This window comes from Leptidea sinapis, chromosome 33 (genome assembly GCF_905404315.1).
Source record: "Leptidea sinapis chromosome 33, ilLepSina1.1, whole genome shotgun sequence".
Classification (NCBI taxonomy): Eukaryota; Metazoa; Arthropoda; class Insecta; order Lepidoptera; family Pieridae; genus Leptidea; species Leptidea sinapis.
Window position 1 is genome coordinate 1,621,769 of NC_066297.1, and position 26,792 is coordinate 1,648,560.

At 34.1% G+C, this 26,792-nt stretch overlaps 1 protein-coding gene across 3 annotated transcripts in view; it reads right to left on the minus strand.

Annotated features, from left to right (window-relative positions):
* The window catches only part of LOC126974786 (transcriptional activator protein Pur-alpha), a 47,497-nt gene extending 21,220 nt beyond the window's left edge, over positions 1 to 26,277 (minus strand). For 2 of the 3 annotated variants that reach the window (XM_050822467.1, XM_050822466.1), the window contains exons 1-2: positions 26,139 to 26,277; positions 8,638 to 8,685 (exon numbers count right to left, since the gene is read on the minus strand). In XM_050822467.1, coding sequence (XP_050678424.1) covers positions 8,638 to 8,685; positions 26,139 to 26,181 — 91 coding nt within the window. In that variant the 5' untranslated portion in view covers positions 26,182 to 26,277. Of the gene's footprint in view, positions 1 to 8,637; positions 8,686 to 25,729 lie in introns of all 3 variants that reach the window. The other variant, XM_050822468.1, reaches the window with a different exon arrangement.
* Positions 26,278 to 26,792: the final 515 nt, after the last annotated feature.

The following is a 26,792-nucleotide window of genomic DNA, read 5'->3' on the forward strand; positions in this document are numbered from 1 at the left end:
CAATATACTTTAAACGTAACACAATTTCTAGCAGTATCTAAAATAATCTTAAGTCAAGTAACACCGAACAAGAGAACATGTGATTAGATAATGGGTTCCCAAACATCAACGTATCTATATATATACACAAATGAATTGCTGTTCGTTAGTCTCGCTAAAACTTGAGAACGGCTGGACCGATTTGGCTAAGTTTGGTCTTGCATTATTTGTGGAAGTCCAGAGAAGGTTTAAAAGGTGAATAAATATGAAAATGCTCGGAATTAAATAAAAAGTACTTATTTATTATAATATTATATTAGTATATATTATAAGTATTATTAAGTATTGTTTTTCCTTTGATTTCCCCTGTCGTTCAGAAATCTAATTTCTAAGTTTCTCAGTAAAAAATAAACTTAAACATAATTTTATATAACTACTAGCTGACCCAGCAAACGTTGTATTGCCATATAAAGTAAAAATTAGATGACGACCGACTCTCAGAACTTACCAAATATATAGTACATAAAACTTATCGTACTATATAGTCATTATATTCGATTGCCAATTTGCAACTCTATTGCGTATCTGTGGATGGAATAGAATAATATTAAAATCGCTATACAAAAATACGTGTTGATCGTAGAGGGGTGAAAATTCGAAGTTGTCTGTATTTTTAATGCTGAATCATAATAAAATAAAAATAAAAAAGAAATCAAAATGTTAAAAAAATATGTAGGGGCCCTTATTATTTAGAGGTATGAAAAATATATGTTGCCCGATTCTCCACCCTAGCCGATATGCACACTAAGATCCGCGAAAATAGCTGCCCCGACAGACGTTGTTCTGTAGATAGTAAAAAAACAACTGTTTTATATTTCAAAACATCAAAAATTATTTCGTAAATATGCTCCCTGTTGTTAGAATGAAATTGTTTCACAGCGGAACTGTCAAACCGTGCGTCACTAAATTCTCTCATAGAAAATATGTCCATACAAAACAAATATTGAAAATAAAAATATTTATGGGTCCCAAATCGAAATAAAAACTACCCTATCTCTCAAGTTGGACCAAACTGCACTCCATGAAGTAATCACCATTAAAATCCGTTCATTAGTTTAGGAGTCCATTGAGGACAAACATTGTGACACGAGATTTATATATATTAAGAAGATAGTTGGTAGATTAACTACAGTTGTCTAACTATCTATCAAATTATTTTTATGTAGATGGATAAATCTTAAGTCGTCATCTATTTCTCATATAACTCAAAAAATTTAAATTTTTACTTATTACTTAATATGGCAATACCACGTTTGCTGGGGCAGCTAGTCACTTATAAAATCTTGTACGTTTTGTTCAACTCTCATGTTGTGGCTTGGTTAAAACTAACGAAAAATCGAACGGTTGACTCAGTTGGAAATAGCGCTCGCACGGAACGCGAGACGTCGCGGGTTCGAGTCCCGCATCGTTCATTAAATTTTGTTTTCAGTCTTATGTATGTAATTAATCCCAGAAGTGAGGGTTATCACTTTAAAAAACATAACTAATTGTACGTAATTTATAATTAATAAATTATAAAGGTACAAGCTACTCAGATCACACCAGACACAAAATATAGCATTGTTTTATTTGTAAGGTAAATAAACGAATTCGCGATAAGCAACCGACAACAATTCATTGACCTCTAAGCGATACCGCAGGCGTACCTAACTATGTGTTTTTATATCTTTAGGACCTCTGTGACCGGGCTCTAAGCTTGATAATAATAATAATATAGTTATTTGTAAAAAACATAGTATACAATGGTGTTAAAATATTATAATAATGAGCTTATATGTTTTGCTAGCACTATTCCTATCATGCAAATATTTAACTTAATACAATTAATATAAATATTATAAGCATTTACGGCAGTTTTCAATAATGTATCTTTAGTAATGGATACATTGCTATCACCGTTAAAAGACAAGATCTTGTCTATCCATAGTTATGTCCAATATAGTTATAGTCCAATGCTATCTGTCAATAGGTTATTGAAAAAGTAAGCGTAATTATAGATTTGTATGATACCTCTAGTAAGTTAAACTAAGGATAGATGGGTTATCCTTAAATAATTTAGAATTTATGTTTTTAATGCTACTCGATAAGTTATTATACTAAAATACGAACACAATCACATACACAATTTTATTATACTTAGTAATTTTGGGAACATCATGTAGAACGAGTCTATGCGGATCACGTCGGTTCCGCTTATTTAGATCATTACCTACCTCATGTCGGATGTTCAATTTTTTCCCGGAGATGAGACTAGATCGGTTTTCTTCTTCAAACCCCCATAATACAACGTAGTAAATTCCATACGTATTTTACTAAGGTTTTTAGGATTTTGAATACGTAATCTGTTATCAAGCTTTTTTTGTCTCTGTTCTGCACAGATATGAAGATTTTTTTTTATGAAAATAATGTACGAGACGAGCAGGATGTTCAGCTGATGGTAATTGATATGCCCTGTACATTACAATGCAGTGCCGCTCAGGATTCTTGAAAAACCCAAAAATTCTTATCGGCACTACAATTTCGCTCGTCACCTTGATACATAAGATGTTAAGTCTCATTTGCCCAGTAATTTCACTAGTCAACAGAGTAAATAGTTCAAACTATTGCGCTACCGAAGATTTTTATTCAATAGCTACTACTTACAATATTTAATATGATTACGTGAAGGAAAAACTATCAGAAAAAAATCAAGAGGTTCCAGTGATCACCGCCGCCTAACGTTGGCCGCGGTGATCACTTAAAACCAGTTGACCCGTAAGCTCCTTTGTCCTCCTTTTCCATATAAAACAAAATTAGATCTTTTTACATTTATTTCCATAATTATTGATAAATTATTATGACTAGAATTGTTATCTTATACGATAAAGACATAACCGCCTTATTCATAATAAAACGCTTATCGAAAGTTGTATAAACCTATATTAGTTAAAACGTTGTTCGTAGTTGTTTCGGGGGCGAGAAATCGATTTAGCTTGGTTTCAATTTTAAAAAATGTAATTTTATCCGTGATTTAATGAGAAACAGCTACAATAACATTACAATACAAAGGTAAATTTCGCCACTATATACAAGTCTAAAATAGCTCTGATGAGGCGTTGGGTAATCCGGAAAGCAGAAGACCCCGGTTCGAATCCAGATGTCTATGCCAGATGCCAGTGCAAAAGCCTTTGAAAATGATAAAAAGTGAAAAAAAAAAATAGTAGGATGATACTTTTTGGAAATGGACGAGAATATAACAAAAATGAAAGGTAAAATAAATTACGGGCAAATTGAGGTCGGGAAGTGGAAAAGGGGGGGTGTTTTAGGGTAAAAAACGGTTTATCTCGATTTCCGGCAAAACCAAGTCCTATGGCAAAAAGTTAAATGGCAAAGTTGTAGGTAATAAAAAGATCTACAACTTTTGTTTTAACACTTTTTTCACATAACCTCAAAGTTTACGTGAAAAATTCAAAAAAACATGGTTTTTTATTTTTATCTTTAACAAAAAAAATATTTCACGAAATATTGTAAAAATTTACCTTTTTATGTTCCAAATACACTGTAATTTATTTGAATTGTATATATTGTATTGAATTGTGAATATTTTTCTTGTCACCTTATTTTGACTGAAATATCGGAAAAAACCCTTATTTTCAATCGAAAATTCACCCGTCAAAATATCAGCTTTTTTCAAAAAGTTTGTGGGCTTTCTATTCGTTGAAATCTTTACTTTCCGATTTGTTATATTCTCGTCCTTTTCCAATCGGTTTCATCTTTCTATTATTTTTTTAGTTTCAAAAACTATAGACCCTGGTCTAATATCAGTTTTTTTTGTTCAAGTTTTGTACATTCTTAAAAATCCGAACAAGGCTCGTTCGTCAATATTATATATATAGTCGTTGAATAATTATAGACCGTAACATCTAATATAAGATAACTAGCATCTAGATACATAATCTGTATATATAGCTACACATACAGGCATTCGAACCTTATGGTCTCTTTTAATTTCTCTATTCAAATTTTAAACCAAGCTAGATTCAATTACACATGGAGAATTACAACACAAAATCGAGTGCTTATATGATCGAAACTAAATTTGATAGATATATTATTTAATCAGAGACAGCTGCGAGGAACACGTGCAACATGTCAGTATATAACACGCCCCACGTCTCGATGACAGCCAGTCCTTCAGGATATGAGCAATTTATTGCATGGTTGTGTTTACATGAGAGTTATTGCCGGTGATGTTAAGCCCCCGGTCCACTGGGCTCGGCGAGCCGAGTCGAATCGAATCGCAAAAAGTTCCCTCCCATATATTTTTAAGAAACTGCATCCATTGAATGAATTGAATTGAATCGACCGCGCGATATGCTCCACAGGCTAATTTCTTCGCTGGTCCGTTTCGTTTCGACTCGGCGTACCTCAGTCGAGGCGCAGAAGCGGATGCGCACCAATGCATTTATTATATATATTTGTCTTTAGTTATTTTTTTACTTCATCGGAGCTGTCCATGACGCAATTATGACATAAACGACCCACTTTGATGAATAGTTGTGATGAATTAACAATGCGATTCGGTTCTTCAGTGATGGACGCATTAGCACGCACACGACTCGTTTCGATTCGGCATGTTTCTGCTGCAGTCGACGCCAGGCTTTAGATAATAATAAAGCCTGTTCGCCGAAGGAGTCTTTGATCGAGTCATATTATATAAAATATCACAATTTGGTGCTCCCTAAATTAATTGTATGTTTGATTACACCATATTCAGGAGTTGTCCCGATCCTCAACAGATCTAATCAAAATAATATATAAAATTCCGTGGTTCAGCTAATTTTAAGATAACAGCACATCGATGTCGATTTATATACTCAAACAGTGAATTGATCTTCGCAGATCGACATAGTATAAGCGTTGAGCAAAATGTTGAACGAACATTGCTGAATTAGAAAAATTTGAAAAAAAAAGAATGCTGGGAGAGTTTCTTGCGCCGCTTCTTTTCTCTCAGGGCGCTATATGTTTCCGAGGCGGTAGTAGTATTGAAGAAATGACATCAAAAAGAATTCTAAAGGAATCAATTTAAAGAAAATTAATGCCTTTATCGTTTGAAAAAATGAGCTTCCATGAATAAATGAATTTCCAGAAAATGAAGCGCACAATAATTTCGTGATTTATACCACGTGACTGATCTGATACTGTATGTTAATTACTAGTCCTAACTTAATCCGCTGTACCGTCATTCTTGTATTAAACACAAATGTTCCAAATGACGTAATTGAGCACTTAGTATGGATATTTAGAAATTTTCCCATTAAGTGGATAAAATAAAGGAACATCATCATCATTTCAGCCGGAAGACGTCCACTGCTGGGCCTAAGGCCTTAAGATCGCCATGATGATCGGTCCTGCGCTGCCCTCATCCAACCTATTCCGGCGATCTTGACCAGATCGTCGCTCTACCAACACTACGTCTTCCGTTACGTGGTCGCCATTCGAGGACCTTACTGTCCCAACGGCCATCTGTCCGTCGAGCTATGTGCCCTGCCCAATGCCACTTCAGTTTCGCAATCATTTGGGCTGTCGGTGACTTTGGTTCTCCTACGGCTCACCTAATTTTTGGGGGTTCTAATTTCGATCTCGTAGGGCAACTCCGAGAATCCCTCTCCATTGCCCGCTGAGCGACAATGAGCTTCCTCATAAGGCCCATAGTTAGCGACCACGTTTGCGTTCCGTATGTCATCACTGGCAACACACATTGGTTAAAAACCGTCGTCTTCAGACACTAGTATTTTGGGCGAGAAGATTTCACGGAGCTTCTCCAACGCTGCCCATCCGAGTTGGATTCGACAAGTGACCTCTTTCCCGAAATTGGACCTGCGTAATTGGATTATTTGTCCAAGGTAGATGTACTCGTCAATAATTTCGAGAGTACAGTTCTATACCTATATATATAGTATACCCAACTGTAAAGTCCAGTTACAAAATAAAGGATAAACAGATACAAAGATTCAAGTAATAACTTCTGGTTAGAAATAAATGTATTTTTATATTTTACTTCTGAGAGATTTGATTTAGGATTGAATTTTTTTAAGGGTACTTAGTAAATTTAGAAGGAAAAAGAATAACGAAAATCGATAATATCGAAATAAATCAAGATTTTAAATACATAAGTATAACTAATTTCCCAAAAATGTTAAATGTAGAAATGATCACTAATAGCTTTATAAAACTTAATTTGCAAAAACATGTCAGTATGCTTAATATAATACTTTCGCAAAACCGAAACACCTTTCCAAGTAAAAAAATGCTAACGGCGTTTAAATTTCCATAAATTTATCAATATTTTTTGGCTTCGCAACGCCAACGCTTCCTTCATTATAAATTAAACAGGCTTCATAAATTTAAATCGTGTTCCGACGACGACAATAACCTATTTAATTAAAATATTTGCGCCAAGTATACACGTGTCTGTCTGGACACGTGTATATATTCGATGTGTATTTAGTATGTTCCACGAATTGTTTGATTTTGGTGAGTTCAAATTGTGATCATTTTATATCATTCAAAATTCGTAACATTAAATATTATTCGAATTACTAAAGTAATAAATGAACGTACAACTAAGCTTAGTTATGGATTACAAAAATGCTACTAAAGTAACCGTCATGAGAAGCTATAAATTTTGTAAACAAAATGAGGAATGAGGAGCTTTCTTCCACGTACTACAAAGCTGTGGAATGAGCTTCCTTGTGCGGTGTTTCCGGGACGATACGACATGGCTACCTTCAAAAAAAGCGCGTACACCTTCCTTAAAGGCCGGCAACGCTCCTGTGATTCCTCTGGTGTTGCAAGAGATTGTGGGCGGCGGTGATCACTTAACAACAGGTACGCTCGTTTGTCCTCCTATTCCATAAAAAAAAAAACGTGTTCAGGAGTTCACAACATTTAAACCAACAAAAAAAAATGAATTTGTTTAAGATTTAATAAATTATTAAGTAACAAATATTAATTAACATATTATATTATTTAAGAATTATTCGTCAGATTCAGATGTTTCCATTTCTGTGTCAGAATCAGTGACATGTATCACGAAGCTGTCTACAGTTTTATCAATCATCTCATCGATTTTGGAATAAAAATTATCTTCTTCCTTGATAACATGCTCCACACAACGCGACGCTTCCAATTTTCCGAAGTAATCTGCTGCAGTCCCTCTTGTAATAATTGTTTTACCTCGTCAAATTTAAAATTTGTATTTTTGCGAGCAACATATCCTTTTACGTTGGCCCAAATTAGCTCAATTGGATTAAGCTCACAATGATATGGCGGGAGTCTCAATACTTCCACCTTATATTTTTTTGCGAGCTCGTCCACTACATATGTTTTAAAATTGTCTTTAACATTTTTTACTTTTAGCAGTAATTCAGTCTTAATTTCATTGTCGTCGTAAGAAATATTCTTACTTACAAGCCAATTGTGTATATCATTTTTTTTCCAGGCAGTAATAGGAATTCTTTCAAGACGCCTTGAGTGGTATGGTGCATTGTCATTTTTTTAGTTACTTTTTTTAAACTAGATTAATCTGTCTTACGACTATCATTATAAAGAATTAAACGATAAACAAATATATATCTAATCTCAATAAACTTACTCTTGTACACTTTTTGCCGCTAACGGCTTACTAACCAAAATAAAAACAGATATCAAACAAAATATAATAGTTCTGAATATTTTTCTCGGTTTTAAAAACATGTTCGATATCGTGAGTCATTCACTTTTATTACAGTAACTCGCGAAATCGGGTATCACGAGAAGCTAAGAATAAATTTTGGATATATTTTGAGTCACCATCTTTATCAAGATAAAAAGCCATCAAGCAAACCCTGATCAACTTTATTGGATCTCCCAAGGCTCCATCTTCGGACCTCTGTTATACTTCATTGATGTCACGGTCAAATTAGACTACTTACTTGCCATTTTTATTTTGGCAAATCAATGAACTAGTTTATTTTACGTAGATTATCTCAATTCTATTTTCACTACTTTCAAACTTCATAACAAAACTATTACTCCCTTCACACACTAAAAATCAATAATCTACTTATTGAAGAAAGAAAATTGGAGTAATACTTGTCCGTATACTAGTTTTTATTATAATATTTTTTGTTTAATAACTACACCATAGTGTCCTACTCCGGTAACTAATAATACCCTATTTTTGTCCGACGTTGTCAAAATCACAAGCAAATTAGTAAAAATATGTAATTTTGATATAGGAATATACCCCGTACTTTTAGACTTTGATCCTTACTCTGACCTTCCCGAAGGGTAACCAACGGAAACCCTACTACTAGACTACGCTGTACGTCCATGAGTCCTTCGGTTTGTCAGCGCGCTAAAATGGCGGAATCCAACGGTACGTACAGTACAGGTCTACGAATCCTACGTGTGTGTTTCCGACTAGCATTCGACTGGCTTTTTAGTATTAGGTACAGAACGAAGATCTATGTAACAGGAATAATGCCGACTTTAGGCACTTTCGTGTGTAACAGGATGAGAATTGCGATTATGCCATAGAAATAATAAATTTAAAGTATTATCAATAAAACTTACCGGAGTCAAAGTTATTCCCGCCAGCATCCATGCCCTGACCATGATATTCTGCAATAACAGAACATTAATTAGTAACGATAAACATAGAACGGCCATTTTTTGTGGCAAATGATATGACTATCAATACTTTCACCTACGTACGTCACGCCAACTACAAATCAATGCCACTCAAGATTCTTAAGTAATTTAGCAATATTGCCATTCCACTCAACACAAGGGGGTCATTCATAAAGTAATATTTCTTTATATTTTGCTTTACATAACTTACATTATGATATTATACCTTTAATATTTTAGATTTTAGGATGTGATCGAAATCACCATCTGTGAACCATATTGTGGCCTTCTGGCACAGGTGTTTCTCACTAAATAGAAGGTCACATCCACTATTATGTTTGTACCATTTTTGTTACTGAAATAAATATTTTTCATTTTCATAAACTCAGTATATTAGCGCAATAGACAATTACTTTCCTCATTACGGGGAGACTAAATTTAAAATATTCATGTGTGCTACATTTAGTAATGTGCTAGCGGGTTAGTGAAGTGACATATATCGATGCAATTGCAATGAGTAATATCGATAGCAGAAAATAGGTAATACTAATTGATTGTCATGTAATATTTATTTGATGGAAATTATAAAAGAGCATTATTACAAAAATAAAATATAAATATTACAAAAAACGGTAGCGAATCTTTATTTTATTCTAGCATTCTTTACGTCTGTTTTATGTTTATTAAGTACTCTACTCACACAACAATAATAAACGATTGAATATTTTTCCACTAAAATGCTTCAAAACAGTTTTGAGGTCCATCTATTCCGTCTCTTTCCCATATCTAGGTCTTTGTGTAAGGATAATTTTCTCACTCTTACACAGGGTCTGTCTATTACGCTAGTATAGTAAGTTTATGGATTTCACAAAGCTTTCCTTCCCTTTTACCTGACTTGTCACACAATATCACATTTGGTAATTTATGGAGAAGTTAAAGTTTTTTAGTCTCAGTAGTCCAATAATGTCACTATATACTTTATTTACGGCACTCGTAAAACAGAGACACAAATAAGGATTGCTTACTTTTCAGTAGAAGATGAAGGTGCGTTTAAAGCAGTTTTTGGTGGTTGAATCTTCTGTCTAGTGATAAGTCTTGAATAAAACGAGGTATAACTGGTGCCAATAAAGAAACGATTCTAAAACGGCCGCGAAACAGGTGGGCCTGACAGCAGAACAGGGATGGCAGATAGGATGGAATGGTATGGTATAGGGGCTCTGTCTGTCCCGCAATTAAACCACTAGGTTGGGTCCATTTTGCGTGCAGTATTGGCCAGTTACTCCAACTAGCCCAGCTCCTTCGAGAAGTTCAGAAAATTCCTTGGGAGTGCGCAAACTTCTTTGAGCGACCTCGTATTAGTTAAGGTTTTTGCCATGTGCGAGTGAGAGCGAAGCATTAGTAGTCGCCATTTTAGAATCGTTTCATTATTGGTACGGTTTATATACATGGATTCAATTAATTAATTAAAAAAAAAACATTTTAAAAACAAGCTTATCTTCAACAGACACAAAATCCCTCTTCCAACATTTATTTCGAGACCCTGTCTCGTTTAAAATTTGAAATATTGAAACAAGATTTGTTTTTTCAAAAACTTTTATTTTATACCATTACAAGTGGGTTAATTACAAATGTCTCTTTTGTTAACTGTTGAGAAGTTCCAGCATTACAAGCCAACTTTGAGCGCAGCAGCCATATCATGGTGACAAATAAAATAGTCTATGAAAATTGATAGCGAATACAAAATTTTGTATTTGTGCTTGATCCATAAAGAGTTCCTTTAAAGGGCATCAACATGATTACATATTATTTCATTAAAAATACTGAATTTACGAAAATGTGGGCATAAAGTTGTATAATATCAAGCATTTCATGAGAATGGCTCAAAAACTATAAACAGAAGAAATATAAATTATGCATTAGTCAACATTTTGAGCTTAGATACATTATAAATGTAAATAGGAGTACCTTAACCAATAAAAACTTGACAAGCTACGTCTTACACTTGCGATTTGTATGACACTATGTTAGTGTGCGTGAATTGCTGAAAATAGAACCTCTATTTAGTTCTAAAGTCTATTTTTTTCGACGTTTACACAGCTGTCATAGTCTATCTAGACGTATAAATGATCTAAGATTTTGAGCTTTCATTCAGTGTTTGTGTACGAATGCTCCGTGAAGATGATTTTCATGGTAACTATCAAAATTTGTAATCGCTTCAAGGAAACAACAATTTATTTATCAACTATTGTTAACAGTTTGACCATGGGTAGCACTCGTTAGAGGGAAGAAAACGACCCGGTACACGGCAAGGCCACCGCAAGCAAAATAATCGTGTTAAATCGTATAGTGCACAACGATATTTACGTATAGATACGTAGTATTTTAAGTATAGATACGTAGACAACATTCGGTGTTTGAAAATGATACACTTACGCACACATGAATAATTTAACGTTGCAATAGCACACTACATTACAATTACACGTCAAAGAAGGTATAATAGTAAATGCAATTATCGCAAGCGAAAAAGAGATAACTCTAATTTGCTAATTGCTTCGTATTTGTATAGAGAAAATACATTTAATTCATCAGATATGATTTTTTACCGTACACCGTGATTTATGCCTAAATTACGATTCATTCATGAGTTCATGTAGTAAAAGTTATAAAGCAGTAAAACTGCATTGAAATTATGTAAATAATATGTCATTAATTTGTAAAAAAAATATTTTAATATTGATTATAATATATAGCCACATTGATGATATTATTTATATATAAAATAATAAAAAACATACAGACATCAAAACAAAACCAAAGGTATCTACAGTAAGGGTGGGACCCTTACACTTTTTACAATTTTACTAACAACGGCTCCCAAAAAGTTTTAAGATTACAATTATTATTTTTCGTATCTTATATTATTTATGAATGTCTTTTTGTTGAGGATTTATTACAATAAGGTAATGGGAGAAGAAGAAAATCAGCCATTGATTCTTCTGCAGTTACCAAGGGATAAAACTCCTACGTAAACAAATAGCACTCACTGTCTACATCCGCTACCTACCCTAAAACTTGTTGTAGTAGTTTGATAGTTCAGCTACCTATATACGCACTTGTTTATTAAAAAATATTACATTCACTGCAACAATGACTTTTTTACATCATTTCCTAAAATATCTATGATCGGCTTGGCGGCGATCGGCGTTGTCATGGCGACATATTTATTTTGTTAGATAAATAATGAAATCAAATAAAATGTTATAATTTATGATTTCTTAACTGTGGTATGTAATTCTATGATTTTTTTTTACTTTCGTAATTAGTGCATCTTCCCATAACACAAGACGGCATTTTAATGTTGTACCTATATCAAATTGTAAGCAATTCTGTCAACAACAAACGCGTGTGCACCGTTTTCGTATCGAGAGAGTGACTACGACCAAAGGAACCAATTGACTTAATTTAGGCCATTGATTTTCGGCGCGCTAGTGACATATCTACCTCTTTTAATACTATAATATCATTGATAGTGCATGCTTAAATCGACTTTTATCAAAAAAAAAACTTGATCTGTCGCTGCAGTTTAATATATATTTGGCAATTGTCAATAAACGCAAGCGATTGTTTCTGATATAAGACTATATATGTAATATTCTTAAACAGTTATTTGAAAGCTTCTGTAAAGTAGGGCCTGAAATAAGGTTGCCTAACATAGGGTTGCCAACCGTACTCTAGAGACTTTAACAGTAACAGAGTAACTGAATTTTACATATGCCAGCCATACTCATACATATACATAACAGAATAATTAATACTCGAAACATAATACTATGACAAATTATTGTACGAAAAAATCTTTTTTTTTAATTTATATACATGATATTCTGTTCTATCAATCCGTCTCATTTATCGTCCTGTCTTAAATGAAATCAAACATATCATCTCATCACATATATACTCATATCAGATCAAATATACCCTCTTTCTTCCAGAAAAAGTTGGCAACCCTAGCATGTCAAGGCCCCGCCGCGCTGGCTGTCAAGGCTCTCTGTCTACTGTGTCATCTTATATTTCCGTTTTCATCTTGTATATTTTTTAGCTCAATTTTCTCAGCAACTTGTTAAACTGACATGAAATGAATTTCCGGTTTTAACTACTTTACTACTACTTTTTTAAATAATTTGATCGTGCTTGGCAATTCTAATAACCATTAATCCGAAAAATGAAGTCTATCCTGTATATATTATATAGAATTCACTTTAAATCAATAGGATTTGTATAAAAAATGTTGTACTTGTTAAGTTTGTAAATATTTGTTAGAAAATAAGTCCAGCAACACTTGTGTCTGTGGTTAACATACACTTGTCTATACGCTGTGCGCCTGCCATCTTGTTTCGCAAGTGATCGCTGCTAAGCTAAGGTTGTTGTGTTATTGTATAAAAATACTGTTTAATCTAAAGGAATCAGTATATTTTATTAATCAATTCCAAATAGTCAGTCAGTTTATGGGCCCAGACTCGTTTCGTATGCGCGAAAATAAGTTTTAAATTTTCATTACAAATAAAAACGGAATCCGTATTGGGAAATCTTGCAATTCCGATCGAAAGACTAAAGGGAAATGGAGATTATAATATTTGGAAGTTTACAATAAAGATGACCTTGATGCACGAGGATCTGTACAACCGCGTTTTATCGGAAGACGGGTGGGTGCAAAGACGAAAAGAAGAGACAAAAGGCTTTGGCAAAAATATGTCTCTCGGTAGGTCCGTCGACATTACAACTTCGACTAAAATACAAAATGTTTATGAAGACAAAGGCTTATGCAGGAAACTTGGTTCATGGCAACCTATCTAAATAGAATAACTGAAATTGCTCAGCATCTTTCAGACATAGGATCACCTTTGGATGATGAATTAGTTGCAGTAATAATGTTAATATTAATAAGGTTCACAAGTGACTTTGACCTGATGATAATGGCTCTGGAAAACTATAATGTAAAACTAACTAGTGAGATTGTCAAATTATATTAAAAATTGCTCGACAAAGAACAAAAAAACCCCATCATCTCAGAAGGATTCTCTATTGGCTGTCTGGATTGTGGACTCGGGCGCTACAAACCATATATCAAACAATAACGGAAATTATATAATATGATTTTGAGTGTACACAAAGTCACCAGAGGTGAATATAGCCAACGGTGAGGCTAAAAAACTGAGGGACACGGCAACGTTAAAGTGCATTTGAAAAGTGGCTAAAGACGCAATATTCCTAAGCTTTCAGTAAATTTATTATCAATAAGTGAACTTAATAGGAAATTTTGAAACCACAAGGTAAATTACAATGATGTTAAACAGGTAAACATAGTTCAATTTTCGGTTTGCCACAATTTGCTGTTACCAAGAGCAAGGCGTTATAGTTTTTAAAGTAAAACTTTTATTACATCGTCGCCTCAAATTTTTTCGTCCATCAATCGCATGTCGTATTACAATAGTAGTAGAGGTGAAGTAGTATCATTAATTATTATCATAAATTAATTAGTCAGTGTGCCCGCGCGGTCTAAGGCGCCAGATTAAAATTTCTCGCTCCCGAGAAGGAGAGCTGGTTCGAACCCCTAACCAGAGTTTTAATATTTTTATTTTTTAATTTGTTTTTTTTTTATTTAGATTTTGTGAAAAAAGTTTCACTTGTATCGTGGTTTCATAAATCCAAACTCTTGCTTTTTTTGTTCTTATTCTATAAATTTCAGGTGAACAAAGTCGGCAGAAGTACTATAATTATAGAGGTGGATGCAAATTTGTTTGATTATGGCATTTCAGGGATACAGAAAAGCATTTATTAAAGTAGAGCAAAGATGTTAAGTACTTAATTGTAATACTTATCCAAAAACAAAAACCTTAAACACTTCGGGAAAGTCCGAAGTGTTTAAGGTTTACCACATAAGGAAGACACACATGCTAGTCTTCTTTATATATATGAGTTCCTTAACTACTGACAGATTTTAATCAAATTTTACACACGATGCATTTTGATCCAACTTCAGGGATAGGATAGTTTTTATTTCGATTCGCAACCCTTAATACATAAGAGACTGGGAATAAAGCGAACACCGTCAGGGTCTTTAATTATAAATGTTTATCGTACGATATTACATTGTAATCCATTTTTTTTTTACATAAAAAGGCCGCTGAGTTTCTTGCACCCGTTTATCTCAGTTAGAGTCAGTCTTTTTTGAATGGGTGATAGTTTTTGACGTTCCAAAGTGAATAATGTTTTTTTTTAATTTCATGTAATTATTGAACTTCTACCAATTTCGCAATTGACAAAAATGATTTTATATAATTATGCATTTGTTTAGCACAATCAAACTCACAACCTAGTAGAATATATTTATAACGAGGTATATTTTCTCGAGCTGAAACGTCCCTGGCTTACGAGCTATGTAAGGTCGTACACGATAAAAGAAGTGACCTGGAAATAGGTTAGATTGTATTAATGGAAGCGAGGGCAAAGTAATTGATACTTGCGAGATCTAAAACTATGGGCCTAGTCGAGTTTCAGCGTAAACTATCGCTTACCGCCACTGCAGTAGGAACGTGGTGTAAATAAATTCCGTCGGGATGGAATAGGTTGCTGAAATGTTTACTTATTTTCATGTTATCTACAGCTTCATATTTGTATACATCATTGTTTCTTATATTAAGTAGAAGAATAAGGCCAAAAGTAATAACAGTATACAAAGCATAATTAATTATCAAAGCCAAGAATTTTGTAAGCTGTCATGTCAGGGAACCAGATTATTAAAGAGAAAGGCCTACGTACCTATTTTATCTAATAATAGCAATGACGTTATATACATATGGACATATCATTCGCAGTCTGATAATGGAACGGCAAAAGTTTGCTTAAAAACAATGTAAGCACACTTTTCTCCTAAGTCGTGTGTCAGCTGTGTGTCAATCAACAAGCCTAAGTGTGCTATAAAAATTAGTGTAATGTCATCGGTCCTCGATAAATCTACAAAGTTTGAACGAAACCTAGTCGTTTAAAGTGGGTCAAAATCACGCCCAAAGAAGTCGATTACAAACATACAGGTGAAGCTAATAAAAACCGTGTAAAAAGTGTTTAAATAATACATTAACGACTCAAAAAAAATTGTGTAACTAATCATCGGTAAGGTTATTTTATTTATACAAGATTGATATGCAAAAAGCGTAAGTAATTTAATAAAATGAATAATTTTTTCATTAAATATGGTAAAATTATTGACAAGTCCCCAGACAAGACCCGCTTGTCAGAATGGGACAGTTCAGAGGACACAGTCAGAAATGAAAACAGTAGAGTCGCTCTTTTTAACCAACTTCAAAAAAGGTTCTCAATTCGTCGGTATGTTTTTTTTACGTTTGTTACCTCAGAACTTTCGACTGGGTTAACCGATTTTGATAATTATTTTAATTATATTTGAAATATTGTGCTTCCCGTGTGGTCTCATTGCAATTTGGTCCAGATCTGACAATTGCAACCATGTGAAAAACATATAAAAGTCTTAAATTTGCTGTAAGTATGTGCGCAACAAATTTACGAATAACTCAAAATCGCGCCAACCAATTTCGATAATTCTTATTTTATTGGAAAGGATATACTTCAGAGGTAGTTTGGTGATAGTTTGGTTAGGTTCTGCTTATGGAATCCATGACAAAGTAACCGAACTCTTCAATTCTTAGGAGCAAATTAAAATACTAGGCCGAATCTTTTTTATGCTATCCGGATATCTGAGTCACCTACGGTAACGTCGTTATGGTCAAGTAATGATCGTAGTAAAATATGGTTATGACTTACAGAAAGGGAAAATACGCAGCTGAAACTGAAAAAGTGTTTACACTGCTGCCTATTGACTAATAATATTTTAAAAAACTGGACTAAACGCAGAAATGTATAGACTTATTTATTAGGTGTCATTAGTGGCATGTGAGTTCCGTGCGGGTTATCACTTTAAAAAACATAAAAAATTGTTTAGATTTGCAAGAGCGACATCTCCAGTAAATTTCCTAATATGCAAATATCAAGAGTTAAACAAACACACAAGATTTTATGACGATTCGTCACTCGAACGGGTATCTCAGTTGTAATAGCACTCGAACGGAACGCGAGAGGTCGTGGGTTAGAGTCCCGCATCGTTCATAACATTTTGTTTTCAAATTTTATTTGTGTATTAATCCCAGAAGTGAGGGTTATTACTTTAAAAACATAACACATTGTTTAGATTTACAAGAGCGACATCTCAAGTAAATTTTCCTAATATGCCAATATTGGGGTTGAGCAGGTTATCAACTGTAAAGTAGATCCTGTAGATGAAGCCACAACATGAGAGTTGAACAAAGCAAACAAGATTTTATAACGATCCGTTACTCAAACGGTTGCTCAGCTGGTTAGAGCACCGGCACGGAACGCCGGAACTCGTGGGGTCGAGTTCCGCATCGTTCATAGAATTTTGTTTTTCAAATTGTATTTGCGTAATATATTAATTACTCTTTAATAGTCACCTACCATCAATTTAGCCCTATACACGTACATTTAATGATGACATAAAACTACTACTCATATAATATTTATAAGCGCATTTGAACAAAAATGACATCAGTTTTCTAACACCACCAAGTAAATATTCATCTTACACCGTCAAGCAGTAAAGCTAAAAGCACAAAATATGCAACATCACTTTTATAATTAACGCTGTACCAGCGCCTCTTTATATCTCGTCACTCTTTACCTAAATACCAAAAAAAGCGTCTATTTTAAGACTTTCGCTACAATTTCTAGGTCAGCGTCGAGCATACTTTAAACACTAGTATAAAAGAGACACCGGCTTCAATTTAATTTGGGGGATCGACAAAGAACTAACTTGTGTGCACAAAAAAAAATTATCTTATTAGGTCAGTGAAATTATTTCAGCATCGTCGCAAATTTGTAAAGTTATTGAGGAATTTAAATCAAATTCAAAACAGAAAAAATCTAAATCAGAATGTGTAAAGACCAGTTGCCAGCTAAAAACTTACACGATTACCCGCAATCAACGACGTTCTATACATGTAGACTTACCACACTCACCACACTAATCCACGAGTGTTTTATCCAGCTGACATAGGTCTAGCCAATGTACAGCAATATGTCACCTTAAGAAACAAGATGTTAAGTCTCATTTGCCCAGTAATTTCACTAGCTACGGCACCCTTCAGACCGAAACACAATTGTGTTAACAAATTACTGTTTTACGCAGAAATAGGTGCCGTTGTGGTACCCATAATTTAGCCGGCATAATGTGCAAAGGAGCCTCACACTAGTATGGGCCCCAAAAAACTTGATACATAAAAACGAGGATATTGTAGTGCTTATATACATAAGGCCTATAAATGTTAAAAACATTTAAATATTACTTAATTATTTTTAATAGATCTCGATATTAGAGCTACCACGAGCGGATGACGTAAGTGTGGGTGATAAAAAGATATAAAATACATTTATCCGTTAGAACACTTTGTATAGGTACTGTTATTCATAGCGCGTATGCTATTGGTTGTGCCCAGTCATAGGTGTGCGCTGATTGGTTTAATGCAGCCAATAACTTCACATCAGCTGCGCAGGCATAGTTTAAATAGGATTAAATACAGTACAGTAGGAGACTGTATTGATCAAGTTTATAATGATAAACAATCACGGCAAAAGTGTGCTTGAAGACAATGTAAGCGCACTTCTCCTTAAAGCGCTTTCGTACTACGTCCGATCCGAATCCGATACGTATCCGTGAAAACATTGTCCGAAGTAGTTATAGAACTATTGCTTTGATAGTTCACGCACTAAATCTGGCTACCGTCGTCCGATTTCTATCCGTCAAACGATGACTAAGAAGTCATGTGTCAACTGGCACTGTCCGAATCGGGTTGTAAATTCAACATAGGTAACTTACACTAAATAAAAGTTTAACGTTGCTGCTTTTTGACTAACAATATTTTAAACAATTGGCGTAAATGCGGCAATGTAAAGATATAGCAATCGAAGCTTATTATGGTGTCATTTCTGCCATGTCCCATATAATTCGTCTATAAGTGTAGAACGTCATTGAAGATAAACAATGAAATGTTTATTTCTACAACTCGAAAAAATATATTAATTAGGAAATTTCCTACCATTGCTTCATTACGTTTCGGAGAAATAATCTTTGTTTCATTTAATTGCTCTCACACGCTAGGAATTCTTTGTATTTGTAATCAATGATATAATAATAACTTCGTTCCAACCGAGTGTTCCACGACACTAAGGCGCGGTTTCCAACAAAGCGGAGAGGAGAGGAGATGCGTCTTGATAACCAATCAGATTTCGTTATTTTCACATCTCCTCTCCGCTTAGCTTCGGTGGAAATGGATCAAGCGGAGGGGTGACGAGAGAAGATTAGCCGCGAAACGGTCAGGTTATTTCCACCAAAGCGTAGAGATGTGAGCATGTCTGCATGGCGGCGAAGTGAGCTGTGAGAGCTCGAAATCAGTCAAATATTATATAATAAAGGAGTACATCATGTCGCTACAAAAGTTATATTTTAATTTGCTTTAGGAAGACGAAACGAATTTAACTGAAAATATAAAAATAAATTATCGACTATATCATTATAGTAATTATATATAAGAATATTTTTGGAGCCTCCTCCTTTTTTTGAGTTAATACTTCGCTATACTACTAAAGTCGAGTAAAAATACAGAAGGAACGAAAAGTGTGCGAGACGCCATAATGGGCGCCAATCTACAGACATCTCCGCTCTGCGCGCGCCGCTTGCTCGCTCGCGGCAAAATATAAAAAAAAAATGAGACATTTCCTCTCCCCTCTGCTTTTAATCATTTCCACCGAAGCTAAGCGGAGAGGAGATGTGGAAATAACGAAATCTGATTGGTTATCAAAACGCATCTCCTCTCCTCTCCGCTTTGGTGGAAACCGGGCCTAAGGAACGTAAGGAGTGTATAAACAGGAACACATGGTAGCACCTTCACAACCAATTTTACACGCTTTTTTTTAATAAAATTATTCCATTTTTCAATTTGCAAAATAAGATTTTTGTTATTTTATATAATTTTCATCTATCGTCGATAAGGCAGGAATTGATATTATTTTATCTTTAACCGATTTATTTAATATTAGGATATTTTCGAATACTTAAGATTTTTTTCTCTTTAGCGTGCTTTTTAGTTTTTTTAAACTATTTTATAATATTATTGATATGATGAAGATGAAGTGATATCCCTCACTTCAATTGACTCGAACCCATGACCTCTCGGGTTCCGTCCGATTTTTTATCTTTAATCTTTATAATACTGGAAGCTAAAGAAAACTGAAAGTCTTCCAAACTCTTAGAAAACTTTACCAGCACTGGATAATTAATATGTGTGCAACATCATTGGCACAGACATTCAGCAACATATAGAGCAGACATGAGATGATGATCAAGTATTATCATGGTTTAATATCCGATATTACCAGTGGGAGGCTCCTTTGAACCGGATACCGGCTAGATTATGGGTACCACAACGGCGCCTATTTCTGCTGTGAAGCAGTAATGTATAAGCATTACTGTGTTTCGGTCTGATGGGCGCTGTAGCTAGTGAAATTACTGGGCAAATGAGACTTGACATCTTACGTCTCAAGCGCGCAGTTGTGGTACCGCTCAGAATTTTTGGGATTTTTAATAATCTTGAGCGGCACTGCAGTGTAATGGGCAGGGTGTATCAATTACTATCAGCTAAACGTCCTGCTCGTCTCGTCCCTCATTTTCATATTTTTTTTTTAAATATTTACCGCAATTTACATCCGCAAAGAAACGTGCACAACTGCATATATCCAGTTAACTGGAACCCAACCAATCGATACATACAAGTATTAATTAAAACTAACGATAAATCCAATAAGCGTGGAGGTAAGCTCAACTTAACATCATTATGTAAATGGTTCAAGGCTGGCCATTCAGACAGACAGCCACAGACGTGGGCCAGACGCGCAAAAAAGTGAAACCTATTATTTCCTTAGAAATCGCAACACCGTTCCGCTTATAAAGGAGCGATTACATTACACGCGGCGGACCGCGACGGTATCGCAAAAAACTAGGCAATTATCGTTAGCGAGTTCAAATGAAGCATCTGTTTCCATTAGATTTGTTTAGATGCTACTTTTTATTTGGAATTCTATTAATAGCTCCTACGACACAATTCATATTCGAGCTGTCAAATCGTCCTGTTTACTTGGAAAAGTGAGACTTATGGGACATTTCTGAATTTTTTTTCTTATAGAACTCCCTGTTCTAACTGAACTGCTTTTCGATTATATCGATGCATCTACTGAACTTTTTCATGCATCTTTTATGTTTCATATATTTTTATTGGAACTCAAGTAAGTGGGTATTTGCTTTGCGTAAATCGTGACCTGTCTTACGTTAACTATCGTTAACTATAACGTTTTTATTTGTGAATATAAAATTATTTAAGTAATTGAAAATCTAATTTGTAAAGCTTGCCACTGCCAAGCCAAATTTCAAATTCATAATTTGCTTTCTGTATTAAAATGTTAAAAATGTACAAATCTATATCTATATTTGAATTAAAAAATTAAATATTTTTTCGGATATAAAAACCACAATATGCTAGAAGTCATTATCATCACATATTAGCTATCGTTATCAAAAAACAAAATCTTGTTTGTGAAATATAATGTCTTACGTGCCTGTAATGACGCGTATATTCTACAAACCATTGTGTAAGCACCTTTACTACACAAAAAATTTCAAGGACGCCATGACATACAACTATTTGTCTCACCCTTCGCAATAGGTTCTATGCTGTCACGTTACGTTGCTTTAGACGATTGAGCGTTGCTAACCATTTTTTTAAATGATTGTTAGTTATGAAACTTTTCTTAATATTCCAATACACTTTTTTTTTCAAATATGTTGCAACAATGTGTGTAAAATGGTCTTCTCCATTGAATTTGTTTAGATACTCTCAATTTCTTTTTTAGGACAAACAAGCATTTTGGTCACTTGACATTTAGTGATCACAACACCCACATTCTCCTGGAAAAACACAGGAGAGTTACCTTTAAAGTGTACGCGCTTTTTTTGAAGGTATGTATGGCATATCGTCCTGGAAACACCTCGCAAGGAAGCCTATTCCATAGTTTGGTTGTATGTGGAAGAAAGTTCATTAAAAGTTGCAATATAGGCAAACACATCCAAATGGTGGGGATAATAAACAAATTTTTGGCGATTGGCGCGTCGTGCGAACGTGGAATTCGGTGGCAGTAATCAGATCAAACAGCTCTTTAGAACACTCCCACAAATGTGGTAGAAGACATGACAAAGTGAAGTGGTGTCTCTATGCAATGCCAAGTGTGTTCACAGAAAACTGGATCCCCTATTGAGTAGCTTTTTGTTGCACCTGATCAGATTGTTAGAACTGATACAGGGTTGGACCAGATCAGAAGTGAAAGCAAAACTCCATATATTGCCGGACCTGTACTTTGTAGAGTGTGTCGATGTGGCTGACTTGAAGTACTGGGGGGTCATTATTAATGAAGCTTTCCACTTTCTTTGAAGCCAATTTGTCTTTGCCTTCCAGGTATGTAGACCCAGTATTCCTACACTAGGTGCATTAAGGAGAGTGTTGTCTAAGAGTGCTGATTCAACAAATGAGTGTGATTAATGCACAAAAGTGAGTCTTCTGGGGCTTAATTGAACAGGGTTCATTTTACCCCATCCACAACCTTGTATACCATTCTTGGTGTGTAGTTTCTTTCTCAGAGCTCCATTCGTTTCCAAAGAGTTGGTAGTGCTTTATTGACATCAAAATGACCTAGGAAGGACCTACATCCAAAGTTGAAATAACATATTCCTGGTTATTTTGTTGCACAGTGTCCTTGATTCATGGTTTATATTTTGTTATATATATACTTGTTGTTCAAAAGATTAATAAACTAATTAAGTTTTTCATGAGATGCGACTTTCCCAGATGACTAGTCGGCACTTATTGATACTAATTTTGTTTAAAAAAATTTCATAGATATTTTCTGTTTAATAAGTATAATATAATTTTTGAAACTGATTACCAAAGAAAAGTAACATTTCAAAATATATAGACTAATTATAAAATAATAAATATTAATAAACAGAGTTTTTTTTTATTGTAATTCCCCCTAAATAATATTTATTGACAAATAAATACAATGTAAGAAGCCGGATAGTCGGCGTTTTTGCCAGATAATTACCTACTAGTGGCCGACTACTGTCTGATAGTCAGTTTAACCAACTAGTCTTGATTAGTTGGAACATCTCTAATAATTACACTAGCTATGTCAAACATGAATCAAAAACACAATAATTCATGCACACCATACTACACTGATACATGGCGCAAAAAAATGCCTCTGTGGTGCACACCTTAGTGGCACTGTATGCCAAAAAGGTTATGACACCATGTTTAACTCAAACAAATTGGAATTAGAAAACGTCAATGACACTATGATATTAAGGATGTTTTGAAAAGATGCCAGCAATTGGAGTCCAATTAACTTGGCCTACCTTGTGGCTGACATATAATTATTAAAATAGTAACTATAATGAAAGTAGTTCTTAGTTGCTGTCTCAAACTTCTCATTCAATTTAAGAAACCTACTAGAAGGGCCTAGCCAGCATAAACAACAATTGCCAGAAGAATTATTTGAAAGAACTAATACGAAGCACATTTGTATAAATCCAAGAATATCTAAGAAGAAACTAAACAAACCTTATCAATAAAAGCAAAAAAAAATGAATTTCATGCACTCCTAGAGTAGGCTTAAAATAAAAGGATTGACTGCAATATTGCAGTAGTTACAATCATTAAAATTTATAGAACTAGGTGTTATTTTAGCTATGCAGAAATCCATCTCTATTTAAATATTATGATTGAGGAGCAAAACTTACCAACAAATTTTACTTTTTTATGAATTTGTCAATAATATTTCGTAACATCAAGAATAATTTCATTAAATATGATCCCTGTTGTTATAAGGAAATTGTTTTACAGCAGAACTGTCATACTGTGTGTCAATAAATTCTCTCATAGAAAATATGTCCATACAAAACAAATATTGGAAATAAAAATTATTATGGGTCCCACATTGAAATAAAAACTATCCTATCTCTCAAATAAACTGCAGTACATGAAGTAATCCCCATTAAAATCTGTTCATTAGTTTAGGAGTTCACTGGAAACAAACATCAGTACACTGGATTTATAAATCCCGAATTTATAATAATTTAATTTACAATATTTTGAATCCCGGTAGGTGCAAGCATTTATATGATGAATATGGATGTTTGTTTCCGAGTCATGGATGTTTAAATGTATTTATGTATATTTATATGAATTTATGTATGTTTAAGTAAGTATATTGTATTAAATATATCGTGTTCTTGTAACCCATAACACAGGCTATATATGCTTAACTTGGGGCAAGATAATTTGTGTAAAAAGTGTGTCAATATTATTATTATTATTATAAATATAAAAATGTTATAATGATTTTAATTACTATGTGATTATCCCGACAATCCTCAAAAATACATCAGGTACCTGATATAAAATTATATATTATATTAGTAGTAAATTAAAATATGTTTATGTAGCTACACTTCTACTATCTACCCATAATATAAGATATTACGATATAATGCATATTCTGGCTGTTAATTCAGTTAATATTGCTTTTGTTGCAGACACATATTGCATGTATAAAAGCACCTTTACTTGAACTATTTAACACATTAGAGATCTAAGAAAATAATATTAAATAGTTCATAATAGAGCACTCAAATCAATTGATAGTTATTACAGTGAATATCTATAAATAAGAAAAGAATTCTTAATCAGCTTTGTCAAACTGCCCAGAAACTTGTTTTTCATGGATTTTTTTTTTACCAAAATACATTATATATTACTACATATTTTAATAACAGTTATATAATAAATTGAACCAACATGACAATATGTAGTATAAAAACTATTCAAGTAAGAAATTTATGCTAACTGCAGCTATGAGACAGTTAAATAAAATGATAAGAACACAAAATATAACATAATATTGCACATTATGTACTTAAGGCTAGTTTAATAGCTAGCTAGCAGTTTGCTTCTGTTAAAGATGAAATGAAAACAAGTTTTCTCCAAAATATTAGATTTCAGTTCAAATCAAACCTAATACCATAAAAGCCTTACCTATAATGTTTCCCTTACTAGTCTGTTATATATATAACTAAATAAAATTAATTTAACTCTCCAATATTATCATCAAAAAAACATCTATAATTAAAAATAAATGTAATTAAACTATTTATTTACTTTTCAAAATTAATCTTTTTTGAAAGCTTGAGGAAAATATCATTGAAAAACATATAGTACAACTAATCTAGTTTCTATAGTTATCTGATGGCAAAGCATTTACGTTTGCTTAATAATTGCAAAAACCACAAACAACATAAAGTACTACTACTTACAAGCAAAGTCATAATAATCATTCAACTGTACTTACTGTAGAAATATTCATACTAAACCTCTGAAACTCTGTTAGATTAGACACACAACAATACACCTTAAAATCTTCCCATAACTATTGGCACTTATTACATTTCTCTTCTGATAATCACCTTCCCTAGCAACAGCTGATGAACATTTCTTTGTTGCACAGATCTCAGTGTTTTACATAATACATATTCACTTTAAAATTTTAGCACTAACTAAATGAATTAAATTTTGCACTATAGCAGCACCTTCAATAGTAACACTAACACTTCATCTGCATATTATTTGAGAACAAAGGAGTAAGTTGTAACATGATTAAAACATTACACAACAAGTTTTTAGTGATAAGATAGGTAACTTGGAGTCAACTCAAAGAAGTGAAATAAAAACTGGGCTCTGTGGGTCCCGGACAACAAAGGTTGGTCATGGGGTTCGCGGCCACTGACCTGCCATCATGCCGGCTCGCCAGCTGATGATGCAAGCAGCTGCAGCGACGAGAGGGTCGCTTTAGCGTCGCCGTGGACCCTGCAGCCGCCCTCGCAGACACCAGACAACGGTCCGCCCGCCGAGGAGAGGTCGCAGTCGAAAAATCAATAGGTCGTCAACCTCACGTTCGCCGAGCCGGGCAGACCACCGCCTCGTCGCCGGCCGCCGTTCCGCTATCCCGCACCAGAAACCCGCTGAGGCCTCAACGCCCGGTGCCTTACAAATCCGAATTCGCCATTTTGAAACGGGAACAATGAAATAATCACTTTCAAAAATAATGACGGACGAAAACAGCGATCGCGAAGGACGTTACGAAGGTCCTTTTTTACACGTATCTTGGACTTTACACCACTGTAAATAAATACATACTCTGACTAGAAATTCCTTCGTCACCACTCCCGATATCCGACATCTCAATCCAGACCGAGTTCTACAGGCGATTCGCCAATCTTTCGGAGCCAACTTCTCAGTTCTCGGGCAAAATAATAGTGCATTTGTCTTTGCCAAAAATTGACGTCAGCTGTCACCGTGCAAGAAATTCTACAGATAATAAATATATTTGATTATTTATACACTTGGACAGAGAAACTACTGAAAAATTTATTTTATATAATAATAATTACTAGTTAGAAAAAATATTTTTAAGTTGTTAATAGCATAGACTTACAATATATTGGTGTTTATAGCTTAGAATATTAACGGTACGGAAGTAGCGTCGGTAACTTCATTACAAATAGAAAGGACAAGATATAGAACTAAAGCTGAGATAATACGGGAAAAAGCTATTGATCTTGCATCTCTATCATGTAACCTATTTATTTGTTTGGCCCAATGTAAACTTTTGGGACAAATAATCAACGATCTGTCATTTAATCGAGCTTGCGAATAGTATTTTGTGATTTTATTGTTTTGAAACATACGTGTTGTGAGATACAGATGCCTTTCAACTTATAATGTTAAGGCCATGATTGGGTGTTGTGTGTCTGGTTGACAAAGCCGTAGTGAATGTAAAAATCCAAGATC